Here is an 18864-nt window from a genome sequence, read left to right on the forward strand (position 1 = left end):
GATTAAGAGGAATTTTAATGGGCAGGGGAGGGAGGAATATGGACCAGGCACAGACAAATGACATTAATTGAAATTGGCATCATAGTCAGCACAGATATCGTGGGATGAGGGGCCTGTTATTGTGCTGTGTAATCAGAAGCAGGTTTATTATCACCAGCCTATGTCGTGAAATTTGTTGTAAATAAATAGTTCAATTAAATAAGTAATGCAAAAAAAAAGGAATAACAAAATAAAAAAGTATTGAGGTAGTGTTCATGGGTGCAATGCCCATTCAGAAATCGGATGGCAGAGGGGAAGAAGCTGTTCCTGAATCACTGAGTGTGTGTCTTCAGGCTTCTGTACCTCCTTCCTGACGGTAGCAATGAGAGCAGGACCTGTCCTGGATGATGGGGGCTCTTAATGATGGATGTCGCCTTTTTGAGGCATCGCTCCTTGAAGATATAGAAAGGTTAAAGGTATAGAAAGGTTCTTGAAGATACAGAAAGGTTAATTTCTAAGACAGAGAGGTAAAGTTAAACTGCACTGCACTTTCTCTGTGCCCGCTACTCTATCTTGTGCATTTTGTTTATTTTTCCTTTTGTACTGCCTCAATGTATGGTATGATCTATCTAGATGGCCTGCAAACTGTAACTTGGTACATGTGACAATAATATATTAATAACCAAAGGCACTTACAGTCACTGAGTTGAATAAGGATGCATATTTTAGATTGGGTACAAATAGCAGGGGAGCACGACGGGGCAGAAGGCTACCTTCTAAATAAGACACCTGCTAGTGGGCTTCAATTAACCTAATGCTCCAATCTCTTGACATCTCTACAATAAACTTCATGCTTTGTTTCAGGAGGCACAGCTTGAATCCCATGATTCCATGTTGCAGTCAATTTTAGACGATCTTGATGATCATCAACTGAATGTTCCCGACAAGAAGAGCAAAGCAAAGGAGTTTGAGGAGTACAAGTTGAAGCAGGAGTATTTTGAATACGAGGTACAAAGTTCAAAGTACATTTATTATCACAGTATGTATACTATATACCGGCCATGGGTGTAGTGGCATCCGCACCGAACTTTAAGGCGAGTGGTTCGAATCCATCTGGCTCCTTGCACGCTTTCCGTCCATGCTGGGTTGAGCAACGAGCTAGCAACTCAGACTCATAAAAAAAACAGACAAAAATGCTAAAGAAATAGCAGTGTTGCCACCCAATAGGCCACAAAGCATGGAAAGGAACAACAACAATTTATACTATATACAACTTTCAGATGTGTCTCCTTACAGGCAGCCACAAAACTCAGTAGAATGCATTACATAAAGAAACCCGTCAGACACCTAACGTGCAGGGGGAAAAAAACAAGTCGCGCAAACAATAGAGGTAAACAAATAGCATTCAGAACTGAAGATCACTAAAGTGAGTTTGCAGCCACGAAGCCGATCTTGGAGCCTGACGGTTGCAGGCCACAGCCTCTGGTCAGCACAGAGATGAGTAAACCTCCTGAGCAGTAAACTGAACACCAGCCTGTCCCTCTCCTCCGGCCCTGGCACCCTGACCTTTCCAATCTGGCCCGGTACTTAAATCAGCCAAACCTCAGCTCGTTCCTTGCTCTCGGGCTTGGACTCCACCACTTTGATTTAAAAATACTGTATACATAGCAGATCTTTGATTTGCCGAATGTGTTTATACTAATGAAGGTGACTTGCTAAAGCTGCCATAATCTTCACACCTTCCGGAGAGATAACCCAGATTGTGTAGGATCGTGTGATCTCCCAGAGGAAGGTCATACATTTAGTGCCAGTAGATTCTGAGCAGTTGAATACTGATTTTCCAAATTTAAATCTCCTTTTTTTGAAATTTAACTAATGAACTCCAGGAATTGACCCCTTTAAATGTAAGCACTGTGCTTGAAAGCTAGAGCAACACATACAAAATGCTGGAGGAGCTCAACAGGTAAGGCAGAATCTATGGAGGGGAATAAGCTGTCGACATTTTTGGCTGAGACCCTTCTTCCGGATTGGAAAGGAAGGGGGAAGAAGCCAGGATAAGAAGGTGGTGGGGAGGGGGGAGAGGATGAAGTGAGAAGCCAGAAGGTGCTAGGTGGAAAATGTAAAAGGCTTTAGAATATGGAATCTGAAAGAAGAGGAGAGTGTGCCATGCGAGAAAGTGAATGAGGAGGGGAACCAGAGGGAAGAGATAGGCAAGTGAAGAGAAGAGAGGAGCCAGATTGGGGAATGGAAAAAGGGACTAATTACTGGAAGTTGGAGAAATCTACGTTCATGCCATCAGGAATATGTGTTGCTTCTCCAAACTGAGACTGCCCTCATTGTGGCAGTAGAGGAGGGCATGGACCGACATGCCGGAATGGGGTTGGAGAGTGGAATTAAAATGGTTGGGCACTGGGAAATCCACCCTGTTGCAGACAAAGCGAAGGTGTTTGATGAAGTGGTACACCAATCTACAATGAGTAATTGTAGAGGAGATCATACAGTAAACACTGGATACAGTAGCTGAACCTGACAGACTTGAATGCTGGCACACCAGTATTCTGAAATAGCAATGCACAAACTTAGGTAGTACAGTAAGTGCCAGTAGAGTTGGGTGAAGATGAATTGAGAGGAGAGAGTATTTCATTCACTGCACCAAACAGTCCATGTTGTCACTTTATAATTTTTTAAAAATTATTATAATTTGGCTAGAGTATATAAAAATAGAAAATTAGCTTTTTTAAAGTAATTAAAAGTAAATAAATTTAGAGCACATAAAGTGGGACATAATTGAATAGGAAGCAATAATTCTGAAAAGTTATGCAGATTCTCAGGAAGAAGCCCCATCTCAACATCAGCAAATTCTGAATTTCCAGAATGATGCTTGGTTTTGATATTATTAGAGCTGTGAAAGGAGAGACTAAACAACCAAAAGACCCAACCACTAACCACAGCCACCACTTACTGTTGCCCATAATGTTCCAGAATATATGGATCCCAGATTGGCCTCTACAGTCACCTGAGAACCCATCCATAGATAACATGCTCAACTCGCGTGATCACAATACTACTGTGCTAATTTATGAAAGGTAGTAACTAACTAAAGTAACAATTTTCTTCACAATAATAACAGTGATTTCAAGAAAACCATTTGATTGTTTAATACTGAAACGGCAGAACTATTGCATTAGAGAAGTCTAAATTTGAAGTATCATATAAAATTCTAAGAGGGAAGTACGGAGTTAAGACTAAACCCACTTCTCTAGGTGCCAGTCCCGAATCTTGTATTTACACAACATCAACTACTTTCTAAATGCATTGAGAGCTTCATTCTTTGGTGCCCTTTTAAGAAAGAAGCTTTAGTCCCAACCACAGTTTGGGAGTATTTTCTTTCGTCAACTTCATTCCATTCAAACAGAGATCATGGATTAAAAGTGAAAGGTGGGAAGTTTAAGGGGAACACAAGAGGAAACTTTTTCACTCAGAGGGTCGTGAGAATATAGAATGAGCTGCTATTGTAAGTGGTGCACGTGAGCTTGATTTCAACAGTTAAGACAAGTTTGGATAGGTACATGGATAGTAGTGATATGGAGGGCTATGGGCCTGGTGTAGGCAGTTTAAATGGTTTCAGCATGGATTAGATGGGCTGAATGGCCTGTTTCTATGCTGTGCTTCTCTGTGACGCTACTCCTCCTAATTATTATCTTAAATAAGACCATAAGACATAGGAGCAGAAATTTGGCCATTTGCCCATCAAGTCTGCTCTGCTATTTGATCATGGCTGATTTATTTTCCCTCTTAACCTTATCCTCCTGCCTTCGCTCCATAACCTTTGATACTCTGACTAATCAAGAACCTATTAACCTCTGCTTTTAGTACCCCCAATGATTTGGCCTCCACACTGTCTGTAAGGAGTTTGTACTCTCTCCCTGTGACTGCGTGGGTTTCCTCTGAGTGCTCTGGTTTCCTCCCACATTCCAAAGATGTAAGGTTAAGGTTAGTAGGTTATGGGTACACTATGTTGGTGCCAGCAGTATGGCACCACTTGCAAGCTGCCCAGCACATTCCCCGTACTGCATTGGTCATTGACACAAACTACAAATTTCACTGTATGTTTCAATATATATGTGACAACGAAAGCTAATCTTTAACCATTTAAGAAAGGGTGATGAATGTTAATTTAATCATTGCTGGAGGATTCAGGGAGATGAATGAGAATTGTAGAGAGGAAAAAAATGTGCTGGGGAAAAATAAATTGGCAGATGCCGAACATAGTTATGTAAACGAGAATGCTAGAAATACTCAGCTGATCAGGTAGCATCAGTATAGATATAAAATCTGAATTATTTTACAGATGACCTCATATCAGAACCACATGAAGCAGTTAATCTTCCAAGGGATAGCAACTATTTGTTTTGTGTTTAGCATGAAGAATGGGGAAAAACTGGAGAATTGGGGAAACCAGGATAGGGAAGAGTGGATGGTGGGGTTGGTTTGTATTTGATAGACTTTGAATCCTCAGGTCATCTCTGCACCTGCTCCAGCATTATCAAATCCTTCCTCCAATGTGGAAATCAAAGCTGTACATAATGTTTTAGATACTCTTGTGCAATCTATAATACACACAAGAGATCCTGTAGATGCTGGAATTCCAGAGTAACACTCAATACGCGACAAGGCAGGGTTAGGCAAGGGTTAAATCAGGAGAATAGCTGGACGGCATGACTCAAAAGGCAGGAAGGGCCTACTCCATGCTATATCTCAATCAATCAACAAATAAATAAATAAATATGCATGTGCTGGAGGAACTCTGCAGGTCCAGCAGCATCTATGGAAAGGAAAGCATTCTACGTCCTGATGGAGGGTCTTGGTCCAAAACGCCGACTCTTTATTCCTTTCCATAGATGCTGCCTGACCTGGTGAGTTCCTCCAACATTTTCTGTGTTTTACAATTTGCCCTTATTCTTTCGAAAGTGTCACTCACCAAACTGCTCGAGAACAATTTTCAAATGCATTTACTATTTGCAGAAATGCCGGATTGAAACCTACGTGAAGCTTCTAAAAATCAAGCTGAAAGAGCACACTGATGACTTTGACAAACTGGATGCTCAGTTGTTTAGCACCTTGGAAGAAGAAGGAGGCAACCTTAAAAAATCACATTCCAGCCCATCCCTCAACCAGGAAGAGGTACCGATTGTCAAGGTGAAGAGAAATGTGTCAGAGCGGAGGACATACAGGAAAATTATTCCAAGCAGGCATAGAAAATTAATTTAAAAAGAATTGTTGTAGAGCAAAACTTTGTTTAAAACACATTGAGGCTGTTGAAAGACTCTGGTAACGAAATATATGAAGAAAGTCAAGAAAATATTATACAAGATGGTAGTGACCAACACAAGAGTTGGGGGGGGTATTTTATTTTTGTATTTTAAATTTGTTTTATAATGTTTATGTAAGCACATCCTGCATTTTGAAAATGTGACCTCCTGGCTCAGTCACACTGAGGAACCTATTCACTAACTGAAAAGAGTTTGGCAAAGGCATAGAGGGCCAAAACACTGTCTAAAGTGATACAGAGTTCGTGTTCACATAGGCAAGAGATTCTGCAGGTGTCCAGAAATCCAGAGTAACACACACAAAATGATGTTAAATCAGCAGGTCAGGCAGCATCTATGGAGAGGAATAAAGAGTCAGCGATTTGGACTAAAGCCCCTCATCGGGGCATTATTTCATGGTCTGTGTGGCGTGACTAACCATAAACAAGGCAGGTTTACAGCCAGTGGCTGCTGGTCACTAATCTTACTGGATTTTTTTTCTCTCTAGCATTGTGCCTTATGCCCTTGCAAGGCTCTGGGCCACCAGTCATCCTTTGTCATATATGTGATAGGTAAGATAAAAGCAGGGTGAAGAATCCTGTTAGCCATAAATATTACAGATAAATTGAACCAAAGGGCCTGTTTCTGTGCTGTAAGGTCCATCTATCTGCAGGCTTGAGGCAAAATCTCAACGATATTTGATGGTATTGCCCTCCATCTTCAGTGATTCATTCATTAATGAAAGCAACTGTTGTCAACCAGTGATCTCTACTCTGGTAAAGTGTCAATACTGTATTTGCATGTATAAAGCGGAAGAAAAACCAAAAATTTTTAAAAAATTGAATAGTTTAGAAAAGCCAAACAGATGGCTGCCATGCAAAGTGTCACAGGACTGCAGTCAGAACATACCAAAACAAAACTATTATTTGTTCTTTTCAGACATCTCTACTAGGTTTACGTATCATTAATAGAATAGAAAAGAAACAAAGAAATGCCTGCAGGTTACTGATACAAGTTGCGTATTGTGTTTGCTTTTGATTTAGGTCTAGCTTTCCTTAATTGTATGGTTCTGTTTTGTGATGCTTGAATTTTATCAGAGGCAAGGCAGCAGAGATACCTCAACTTTGCACAATCATGTATTTTATGCTCAGCGGCTTCAGTGGAAATTAAATTGGCAAGCAATGTAAAATGGTTTGCAAATTCAACATTACCAGTTTTATACTACTGCATCAAATCAAAACAATTCCTGCACACTGTGCACTTTGTACACTTTCCTCCTTGCTTAAGACAGAAACCATATAATTATCAAATATACGAAATGGCTACTCAGTGGACAAACCTAGTGGGTCTAAAGTTAGTCTGCCATTTGGAGCTAATAATGTATATGGAGAAAGAAACTGCGTGGATAATTATTTTTTTAAAAAGGCACCTTGTTAGCTCACTCATAATGGAAGTGGCAATGAAAATAGGTTCCCAACCTATTAGATCAATCTTTTAAGCTTCTCAGGTGAGCTGATAGTAGTATAGCTTTGTACCTGGGTGTTAATAATACAGAAGCTTTTGCACTGGAGCCAAACCCTATTATTAACTGGGGGGGGGGGGTGGCACTGTAGTGTAGCTGTAAGCACAATTCTTTACAGCACCAACAATTAGGGTTCCATTCCTGCTGCCATCTGCACATTATCCCCATGACCATGTGTGTTTCTTTCAGGTGCTTCAGTTTCTTCCCAAGTTCCAAAGACGTACGGGTTAGGGTTAGCAAGTTATAAACATGCTATGTTGGCGCCGCAAGTATGGTGACACTTGCGGCCTGATTCCCAGCACATCCTTGGACTGTGTTGGTCGTTGATGCAAACAACACATTTCACTGTATTTTCTGGTGTACATGTGACAAATAAAGCTAAGCTTCTTTTTTAAATCTTTTTTGAAATGAAATGTACACAATTAGCAGTGCTGAAATGTATTTCAGAATTTCTCAGGAACTGCGATACAGTTATTGCTATAAAGGATCCAGCAGCACTTAATGGGTTTAGTATCGCACATTGGCCTACAAACTCTTAATGAGGGTAAAGGAAAATATAACGTGAATATCCAAGTTTGAATTATCTCAAGATTTCACTGCACCGAGGGTATTTTATTTCAAAGCTATAATTGTTTCTGTGTTTTAAAAATCCCTTCAAGAAGATTTAACATAAGGAAGATGTCTGTTATATATCTGTTCTACAGAACAAGCCCACTCTCTCCTACCGACATTAAGGTCTGCTTTTTTGTTATTTTTGATAAGATGTTTTCTTTAAATGGGAAAACCAGCTGGTTTAAAGCTCAAGCTTTTAATACTTGGGCACAGAATTAGCATTTAACAAACTCAAAATCAAACCCAAATTCCATTTCAGAGGAGAACAGGAGCCAGATTTACATTTCTAGCAAAAACATTGCAAAGACCAAAGGAGTACTTAAAGTGCTCACCACCTAAAAGAGGGGAATTTAAACAGACTGACATTCCAGCTGGAGGCCTCCTGTACAAACATATTAGCACAGATTCAATGAAGGGGATCATCTGAAATGTTGGTGTGTCTATCCGTTCTCACTTGTTCAAGGACCCTCGATGTGTTCCTGGTACAGGGTGGTAGAGGAAAAGAATAGAGAGAACTGCAATCAGATGATACGAAAACTATAGATAAAATTGTCATTTATATCAGTGATCCGGATAATAATGTGGTTAACCGGATCAGCAAATTTGTGGATGACACCAAGGTCATGGGATGTAATGGACAGTGAGGAAAGCTATCCTGGCTGGCAGAGGAATCAGCATCAGCTGAGAATGGGCTGAAAAATGGCAGATGGAATTTAATGCAGATAAGTGCAAAGATTTGTACTTCAGTAGGACCAACCATCTTACACAGTGAATGGTAGGGCACTGAGGATTGTGGTAGAACTAAGGGATGTGGGAATACAGCTCCATAATTTACTGATAGTGGCGTCACTGGTAAATGTGGTCAAAAAGAAAGCTTTTGGCACATCGGCCTTCATAAATCAATGTATTGAGTACAGGAAATAGGATACTATGTTGAAGTTGTATAAGACGTTAGTGAGGCCTAATTTAGAGTATTGTGTGCAGTTTAGTCACCTACCTACAGGAAAGATGTAAACAAGGTTGAAAGATTACAGAGAGAATCTACCAGCTCTGGAGGACCTGAGTTATAAGGAAAGATTGAATAGGTTTGTATTTTATTCCTTAGAACATAGAAGATTGAGAGGAGATTTGATAGAGGGATATAAAATTATGAGGGGTATAGATAGAGTAAATGCAAGCAGGCTTTTTCCACTGAGGCTGGGAGGGACTACAACCAGAGGCTGTGGGTTAAGGGCGAAAGGTGAAAAGTTTAAAGGAACATGAGGGGAAACTTCTTCACTCAGAGGGTTGTGGGAGTGTGGAATGAGCTGCTGGCACAAGTGCTGTATGCGAGCTCAATTTCAACATTTAAGAGAAGTTTACCTAGGTACATGGATGAGAGGGGCCTGGAGGGCTATGGTTCAGTGCAGGTCGATGGGAGTGGGCAGTTTAAATGGTTTTGGCATGGACTAAATGGGCCGAAGAGCTTGTTTCTGTGCTGTACTTCTCTATGACTCTATAAACCATTCTGGGAAAGTTTCAACTTTCCCTTCGGGTATTTTCCACCAAACATTGGTCGTGCCGGGACTGAGCTTCCTTCGCATTCTGTCTGCTGATTGGAGCAACAACAGTTTGGTCCTGGCAGCACCCTTCAGCTGTCTTTACTGTAGGGGAGTAAAGCGGACAGAAAACAAAATAACATAATTGCAGAATAGCTCAAGCAAACTGCATCTGCCCACACCTGCATTTTCTATTATCTTCAATATGTTCTCCATCTATTCAGAGCTTAGGTTTAGTCACTGCTTTCCAAATGATTGCTAAATCATCACCATTTGATCTGCAACTGAATGTGCATGTCTGCTGGATTATAAGAAACTGGATCTGTCTCTTGTGCCTGCTCAGTTATGAAATCCACCCCCTTTCATTAACCCCATATTCCTTCAATCCCTTTGTGAGAATCTGCTTTAAATGTACCTAATAATTAAGCCTCCTCTATTCAATAGGTGGAGAATTCCAAAGGTTCACAGTATGGTAGTTCGGCGGTTAGCCTTTTGCTTTACAGCGCCAGCGACCACCGATCGCCCTTCAATTCCCACCGCTGCCTGTAAGATGTTTGTGCATTTTCCCCATCACCATGAGTTTCCTCTGGGTGCTCAGCTTTCCTCCCACAGTCCAAAGACATTCTGGTTTGGGTTAGTGAGTTGTGGGCATGCGACGTTGGTACTGGAAGCATGGTGATACGTGCAGGCTGCCCAGTACAATCCTCGCTGATTTGATTTGCCACAAACAACGCATTTCACTGTATGTTTGAATGTTTCGAAGTACATGTGACACATAAAGCTAAAGATACAGATTCACTACCCTCTGTGTGAAGAAATTTCATGGGATATCCCAACCACAGGAAGCCTCCCCGTACCTACACTGTCGTGTCCCGCTGGAATTCTGTGCACTTCATTTCGGACCTATTACAGGCTCAGTCTGCTTCATCTCTCCTTATGCAACAAATCCACCCCCACCCCCTTCCCCTCCCCACCAACGAATCAATCTGGCAAATTTATATTTCTCAAAGCAGGGAAACCAGACTTGAACACAAGATTTAGCCTCACCCAGACTCTTGGAGAAAGATACCTCTATTCTTGAACTCAAATTCGCATGCAATAAAGGCCAGTGATTTAATTGGACAGAAGCGCCACGTTTCAGCTCTCCTCACTTAGCTCGTCTGTCTGAGAATAAAACCGTTAAAGCTTATTGATCTACCCCGGGATTATTAGGGATAAGTTTTATTTCTCTGATTTCCCTTTTAGAATCCAAACAATGCCCAGAATCTAATACTGACAAATGAACCCAAGCAGTCCCTAAAATTATTACAATGATTTCACCTAATGGGATAATATCACATGTTGTTCAGTAGCCAGGCTTACTGACGGGTACAACAGTGAACAAGTGGTTATCAATTTTTGTTTCATCGACCTGTTGTTTTTGCTGGTCTCCAACAGTTTATTTTCACTGGCTTAAATGCAATTAATGAGTTTTTTTTGATCATAGGCCTTTCAAGTTAACGAAGTCGCGGCCCATTAGCTATCTGATAGCTAGAGGTGAAAATAACGGACCAAGTTTTGTTTTGTAGTTGGGATTCAGATAACATGCATTTGTGTGTTGTAAGGGTACAGTTTGGCTACAGAATGGCACTGTGAGAACTGCAGATTCAAGGGTTGAAACTAGAGAAATGTTTAAAAAGATGTACAATTGTAAATGCACAGGGTATTACCTAGTGTTCTCAAAATGGTCTCGATGGACAAGAGAAAATCTGCAGATGTTGGAAATCCGAGCAACACACACAAAATGCTGGAGGAACTCAGCAGGCCAGGCAGCACCTAGGAAGAGAGTACCATCGACGTTCCGGGCCAAAGCCCTTCAGCGGTGTCCGCCCAGTTTCGGCCCAAAACGTCGACTGTACTCTTTTCCATACATGCTGCCTGACCTGCTGAGTTCCTCCAACATTTTGTGTGCGCTGCTCTTGCTTGATGGAGCCACCAGACGGCAGTCTCTCCCTTTCAGTCTGTTCAGAAGGCGCCATCTTCAAATGCAAATTACAGGGGGGAAAACTGGAAATCTGAAAATGCTGGAATTGTGCTGTTAGAAAGAAGTTTTAAAGAAATGTACTGTTAAAATGAATATTTATTTTCAGAATCTTCATCGGAATTGGAAACTGATTTCTCATTGCTAGAAAAAATACTGATGTGGAATGCTAACTCAATAATCACTGTATTTCCAGCACTTTCTTGTTTATCTGTGCATAAATGCATCTCAGGTCAAGGGATACTGTGTGTAATATACAGACAAAAATAGAGTGGCAATATCAAATTTCTATTTTTTCAGTTGAATGGAAAATAATTGTGCGCTATTTTAGTCAAAAAAATTTTGCCATATGGTATTATTTTAATAAGAGTTCTTTAACAAAATGTCTATATAATAATGGTTTTAAAAGTCCTTTTTAGTAGCTAAAAGCTGTTAAATAAATAATGATTTCTACATTTGCACATTTTCATGAAAGACTGTTGTATTATTTCTACACACTAACTTCTGGCTATCAGTAGGGTAATGCATCCTTTTGGCTTCACGTTCTCTGCTTCCCATTCCCATTCGGATATGTCCATACATGGTCTCCTCTACTGCCATGATGAGGCTAAACTCAGGTTGGAGGAGCAACACCTCATATACCGTCTAGGTAGTCTCCAGCCCCTTGGTATGAACATAGAATTCTCCAACTTCTGGTAATTCCCTCCCCCTCCCTTCCCCTATCCCAGTTTCACTCTGCCCCCTCCCCCAGCTGCCTATCACCTCCCTCATGGTTCCGCCTCCTTCTACTACCCATTGTGTTTTCCCCTATTCTTTCTTCACCTTTCCTGCCTGTCACCTCCCTGCTTCCCCTCCCCCACCCCTTTGTCTTTCCCCTCACTGGTTTTTCACCTGGAACCTACCAGCCTTCTCCTTCCCACCCTCCTCCCACCTTCTTTATAGGGCCTCTGCCCCTTCCCTCTACAGTCCTGACGAAGGGTTCTGGCTTGAAACGTTGACTGATCATTTCCACAGATGCTGCCCGACCTGCTGAGTTCCTCCAGCGTGTTGTGAGTGTTCCTTTTGGCAAACATTATATCTACACATTAAAAAAGTTCCAATTACAACGCTCCATATCGAGAGGGCAGCGGTGTTGGAACAAGGTGGGAGTGAACACTTTGATACATAGTTGAAGTAAAACACACCCACGACTCCATGGATGCCTCACACTCCACAGAAACATAAAAGGTAAAGTTGGTCCCTTTTAACTCCTGTCAAATCCAACCACGAGAGATTCTACAGATCCTGGAAACCTGGAGAAACACTCACCAAATGCTGGAAGAACTCAGGTCCTGATGAAGGGTCTCAGCCCTGAAATGTCATCTTTTTATTCCTCTCCATAGATGCCGCCTGACCTGCTGAGTTCCTCCAGCATTTTGTGGCGTCCTGCCAAATTCAGCCTTGGTTCTCTTGTTGAAACTTGGATTGACAAGAATGCTGCAATCATTCACAGACTTTCAATGCACTCAGGAATTTTGTACCCAAACTCAAAATGTTTATTGTCAGTGTAGCCTCAATGAATCTGTATGTCTATGGCTCAGAGCTAATTTAGTTAAGTGTGTTACATACATGTGAACAAAAGATCAAATCCTGTTTTGTTACTGAGGTTTAAAATGTAATTTGTGTGTAGCACAAGTTAACTTCTCCACATAAAATAAAATATAGGCTAACTAATAACACTTTTTGGAAGATCTCACCGTTTCTCTTTCTGCAATGATGTGATTGACGACACAAGCAGATGTACTACGTCTGGAGAGAAGTTGGTGGAGGGTGGTATTGTGACAATTTGCTGATTTAAAGATTAAAATAGACTGGCAAAATTTCTGCTTCAGACCATTTTTATTTTAGGTATACCCGACATAATTGATCTTACTTAAAAGCTTTCTACATTGACAGTTAATACAACTTAAGTTTCACAGCTGCAGTCATAAAATATTCTCTGTGTTAGTTAAACTGTTGGATTAATTGTTTGGGTGATAGGATGGAGATACATCTCTTCCAAAAAAGTGTAAGGTACTCCTTCCCTCCACTAGCCTTCAGGTTAGACTTGGGCAAGGTGTAGCACCTGCTTAGCCCCCTGATCAGGGCAATGTGAAGCCATGGGGCAGATGGTCATATGAGCAGCTGGTACAAATCACAAGTCCTGGTTATGTAACCGCTGACACCCGGCAGACAATCTCCGAAGAGTATTGATAATGGCTAGGGTCACCCATTATGTAAAGACACTGCCCAGATGAAGTCAATGGCAAACTACTTTGCCAAGAACAATCATGGTCGTGGAAAGACCATGATTGCCCACATCATAGGACACGGCACATAATGAATGCACAGGTTAATTGGTTGAGGTGGTGCCAAGTGTGATTCTAAACTGCCTTTTCAGTTTTGCGGAGGATCACACAAAATGCTAGTGAAGAACAATTGGAGGGAGTTCACATAGAGTATAAACATTGCCATGGATCTGCTGGGCCAAATGATCCTTTTCTCTATGAAAACACTTTACAACATTGTTAACTTGGTTAGACCACACTTGGAATATTGTGTTCAGTTCTGGTCACCTCATTATAGGAAGGATGTTGAAGCTTTGGAGAGGGTGCAGAGGAGATTTACCAGGATGCTGCCTGGATTGGACAGTATGTCTTATGAGGACAGATTGACAGAGCTAGGGCATTTCTCTTTGGAACAAAGGAGAGTGAGAAGTGACTTGACAGAGGTGTACAAGATGATAAGAGGCATAGATCAAGCGGACAGCCATTGATGTTTTCCCAGGACAGAAATGGCTAATATGAGGGGGCATAATTTTAAGGTGAAGGAAAGTGTTGAGGTAAGTTTTTGTACACTCTGACTGGTGGGTGCGTGGAATGCCCTGCCAGAGGTGCTGATTGATTCATGAGGGATATCTTAAAATTGGCCCAAGGTTGATAGAAAAATAGAGGGAAGGTTAGATTGATCTCAGGGTTATAAATTTGGTACAATATCATGGGCCAAAGGACCTGTTGTATGTTCTAATATTAAATGTAGGATTCTGTTTCAGTGCAGTACTGAAGGACACTACATTACCAAAGGTTCTCTCCTGCATCTGAGAACAAAATGGAATAAGAGAGGACCATATTTCCTCTCATCCAACTTCACTATTCAATAATGGGAGAATTTCTTCACCAAACCCACTTTCTCATCCTACCTGTATCATTCGATCACACAACCAGTTTTTGAAATATACATCTAACACTTCAGAGTAGGAAACTGAAGAATTACTTTGTTCCAAGTGATGACATTCCAATCTCAATTATATATGACCAACCCTTTATTCTGACACCATTACTCCTACTCCTGGACTACCCAGTCAATTTCTCAGGATCAACCCTATTAAACCCAAGGAAACAAGATGTAATTCATTTCAGTAGTTCACAAATATTGAGTCATTCTTTTAGAGTCAAGAAAATACAGGATAATCCTTCCAACCTCTCCTCATAAATAGCCTTCTCACCCCAGCATTCAATCCAGTAAATTGTCTCCATCACTTCGAGGGATAATTCTATCCTTTTTCAGAGAGGAATAACAAACACATATAAAGCATTAAGGTATAATCTCACCAATGTCTTACGTAACTGCAGCAAAACCTCCCTAGACTAGTATTCCAACTCCCTAAATGATGGCTTACACAACATTTACCTTCTTAATTACTTCCTGAGCTTGCAAAGCAACATGGACGTGTGAATCCCTCTGAATACCAACATTTATCTCATCTAAAAATTTATTCTACTTCTCCACTCTTCACACTAATGTAAATGATTTCAAGCTTCTGATTCCTTTCATTAGTTAATCCTAAAGACATGCTAATATATTGACAAAAATACAATAAAACATATTTGGTGCAACTACTTATAAAATTCCTCCTAAAAATCCAAATGATCTGCACTCACTGGTTTCTACTTAGCTCACTCTTATCTACTCCACTAGCTGCATTATAAAAACCCTTTCATAGATTTTTCCAAGATGATTTTCCTTTTACCACCCAACCTATCCTTCTGTGGTTTTCCAAGGGTCTGTTACAACAACTTTAGTGATATATTTTAGCTTTTGCTTTTTATCTCAGGCAAAAATGTGTATTTTCCTTATATTCTGTCACTCGCTTCTTTCTTACTCCAAGTTCAAAGAAAATTTATTATCAAAGTACGTGTATGTCACCATATACTAACCTGAGATTCATTTTCTTTCAGGCATTCACAGTAGAACAAAGAAATACAATAGAATCAATGAAAAATTACACACAAAGACTGACAAGCAACTAATGTGCAAAGGAAGACAAACTGCAAATATAAAAAATAATTAATTAATAAGTAAATAATACCGAACGCATGAGTTGTAGAGTTCTTGAAAGTGAATCTATCAGTGTTGAGATGAGTGAAGTTGACCACACTGGTTCAGGAGTCTGCTGGTTGTAAGGTAATAAATGCTCCTGAACCTGGTGGTGTGGGACCTGATGGTTGAGGGGTAATAAATGCTCCTGAACCTGGTGGTGTGGGACCTGATGGTTGAGGGGTAATAACTGTCCCTGAACCTGGTGGTGTGGGACCTGATGGTTGAGGGTAATAACTGTTCCTGAACCTGGTGGTGTGGGACCTGATGGTTGAGGGGTAATAACTGTTCCTGAACCTGGTGGTGTGGGACCTGATGGTTGAGGGGTAATAACTGTCCCTGAACCTGGTGGTGTGGGACCTGATGGTTGAGGTGTAATAACTGTTCCTGAACCTGGTGGTGTGGGACCTGATGGTTGAGGGGTAATAACTGTTCCTGAACCTGGTGGTGTGGGACCTGATGGTTGAGGGGTAATAACTGTCCCTGAACCTGGTGGTGTGGGACCTGATGGTTGAGGGGTAATAACTGTTCCTGAACCTGGTGGTGTGGGACCTGATGGCTGAGGGATAATAACTGTTCCTGAACCTGGTGGTGTGGGACCTGATGGCTGAGGGATAATAACTGTTCCTGAACCTGGTGGTGTGGGACCTGATGGTTGAGGGTAATAACTGTTCCTGAACCTGGTGGTGTGGGACCTGATGGTTGTAAGGTAATAAATGCTCCTGAACCTGGTGGTGTGGGACCTGATGGTTGTAGGGTAATAACTGTTCCTGAACCTGGTGGTGTGGGACCTGATGGTTGAGGGGTAATAACTGTTCCTGAACCTGGTGGTGTGGGACCTGATGGTTGTAGGGTAATAACTGTTCCTGAACCTGGTGGTGTGGGACCTGATGGTTGAGGGGTAATAACTGTTCCTGAACCTGGTGGTGTGGGACCTGATGGTTTTTGTACCTCCTGCCCGATGGCAGCAGTGAGAAAACAGCATGGCCTGGATGGTGGGAGTCTTTGAATGATGGACGCTGCTTTCTAGTGGCAGCACTCTTTGTAGATATGCTCAATGACTTTGCCCGTGATGGAAATGTAAAGTTGTGTTTCATCTAGAATTAAAAAATCAGGAAGATAAAATCCAATGCGCAGATGCTATGTCTGCCGCTGCCTCTTTTAAAAACCCAAGTGAGTGTGTCATCAAATCCACTTTACCAATGACTATTTTTTAAACTAATAATCACTACTTCCTCAGTCTCATGTACTCTTTAGTCCACCTCAATTCCTGGTTTGTTTGTTGTAACCTCTATCCTGAAAGTAGGCATTTGTTTAAAATACTTACCCTTTCCTGAATTGCCTCTATGATTTCTTCTGACTTTGATTCTATGGAACCCCAGTTTACTTTTAGAAATCTCTTCCTTTCTATATGTACAACCTCTCATAATCCAGTTATATATATTTTGATTGTTTCTGTTCATGCACTATTTTCCCTCTTTATTTATTTCATGGTCACACTTTGCTGATAGTTACAATCTGCCCAATTCTGAGATTATCAGTTAAAATTAGTCAGCTGCTCCCTCAGAATTCCCAACAGTCCATGAACACTATCTCATTATTCCTCTTTTATACTATTTATTCATCTTTGTGATCTACAGCAATTCTCACATCTTGCACTGTACTGCTGCCGCAACTAATTTCACAACAAATGTCGGTGATAATGAACCTGATTCTGATTCTCCATATCAAAGCGTAACGTCACATCTTCCCACATTACTTTTCGCTTGGCACTTCCTCGGCCAAGCAGACATTTACGTTCTCCTCCCGGCTTAACTTCCCACTCAACTTTGGATCAATATCAGAATGGATAAATTCAACAGTGCTCTCAACACAATTACGAATGTAGATTGTATATGTAGCTAAGGATCTAATAGTTTCCCTTCTAAGATTCCTTTAATTTCATTTTTCTATAGTTCCATCCCTGACTGCGTAGTTAGCCCCCACTTGACCACTGTTTTAGAGTCATATCATTATCATCATCTAATGCCTGCTACACTGTTGGCGTTCAGGACAGCAATGAAATGAAATTTTGTTTTACCTGTCAGGGTTGTTAGCCCTGAGCTGAAACCCAGAACCTGGAGGACCGGTGGACCACTCTTAGTCTGGCCTCTACCCTTTGACCTGTTTGGCATGACTGACCCTACCAAGAGTCAAAGCACAAGGCCCCAACTGCAGCTAACATAACGCTCCAGGTCACTGAGGCGACACGAGCCCCACCTAGTCCATGCCAAACCATTTAAACTTATTTTTATTTCCCCGAGGGAATTACACAACGTCAGCCCTTTCACATTTTGTACACCAATACCATTACCCACATAGGTTCAATGTTATTGGACTAAGCTCCTTTGCCTCCTACTCTCTTTACTTCATCCTTTATTTTCAAGGCTATCCCATCTCCTTTTCCCACATTACAGATTTATTCACATTGAACACTCCATGTTTGATAAAAAAAATTCCCCTGGGACCTTGGCCACCATTCTTCCCTAAATCAACAACTTGGAAATACTGATTAACTGGTAACTGACTGCGTGTAAAACTGCTGCTGTGCTTATATGTGCCATTAAGTTGAGCAATATAATTAATTTAATGTACAATGCTTCAGAATACAAGACACACTATTCTTTCATTCTCTTTGTTGCACAACACATTTTAGTTTACAAGCTCATCGCTGGAGGAAAAAAATATCAAAGCTTTCAGTAATTTTTTGGGTTTTAAAATCCTATACATTATTACAGTCATTTCGACAGCATATTTTCGATAGGAAACAGATAATATTCAATCAGTTACTTTCCCCAAGCAGTATGTATGATCAACACCTCCTCTCACTAACCCACACTGCGACCACTACTTTATCATTTCCTTATGTACAGACACTCCTGTGCCTAGTGTCACTTTATAGACGTACAATCATCTATGTACAGAAGCTATCTTATGTATTTGCATTTATTGTAGTTTTTAATTATTCTGTTCTTTATCTTAGTTTGTTTTTGTATATGCTGCTTCACATCTGGAGTAACAATTATTTCATTCTCCTTTAGTGGAAATGAGATGAAAAACAATCTTGATCTTGCACCTTGAATTTTAAAGATCATTTCACTGATAAAAGAATTCAAAACCTCTTTTATAGTTAGTGAGGTAAAACTGGCAACTGCAATCACAACAGGGGACCAGCACTCCAGAGCTGCTTTTTAAAATATGCTTCATTGTGACTTTTGTTTCTGTGTTAGACTCATTAAGAAAACAAACAGAGCAACCCAAACTTCATTAGCCCCCTATTAACCCGGCAGGAGCACCATTTCAGGCTCCACTTGGCTCTCTCTTATTCAAAGATTAGCTTAGAGACACTCAAAAGGAGACAGCAAGAAACTCTTAAAAAAGGGATTTAAAACTTTGGTCAGCAGTTTGAATGTTCTTCCTCACTGCACAAAGTAATGATTAGGCGAATAA

The 18864-nt window shown here is 40.9% G+C and overlaps 1 protein-coding gene across 2 annotated transcripts in view; it reads left to right on the forward strand.

Moving 5' to 3' along the window:
* Window positions 1-11558, forward strand: part of LOC134351070 (PH and SEC7 domain-containing protein 2-like) — an 86348-nt gene extending 74790 nt beyond the window's left edge. For both annotated transcript variants that reach the window (XM_063057110.1, XM_063057111.1), the window contains exons 15-16: window positions 844-987; window positions 5005-11558. In XM_063057110.1, coding sequence (XP_062913180.1) covers window positions 844-987; window positions 5005-5250 — 390 coding nt within the window. In that variant the 3' untranslated portion in view covers window positions 5251-11558. The remainder of the gene's footprint in view (window positions 1-843; window positions 988-5004) is intronic.
* The last annotated feature ends 7306 nt before the right edge of the window (window positions 11559-18864 follow it).

The sequence above is a fragment of the Mobula hypostoma genome, chromosome 8 (assembly GCF_963921235.1).
Source record: "Mobula hypostoma chromosome 8, sMobHyp1.1, whole genome shotgun sequence".
Taxonomy (NCBI): domain Eukaryota; kingdom Metazoa; phylum Chordata; class Chondrichthyes; order Myliobatiformes; family Myliobatidae; genus Mobula; species Mobula hypostoma.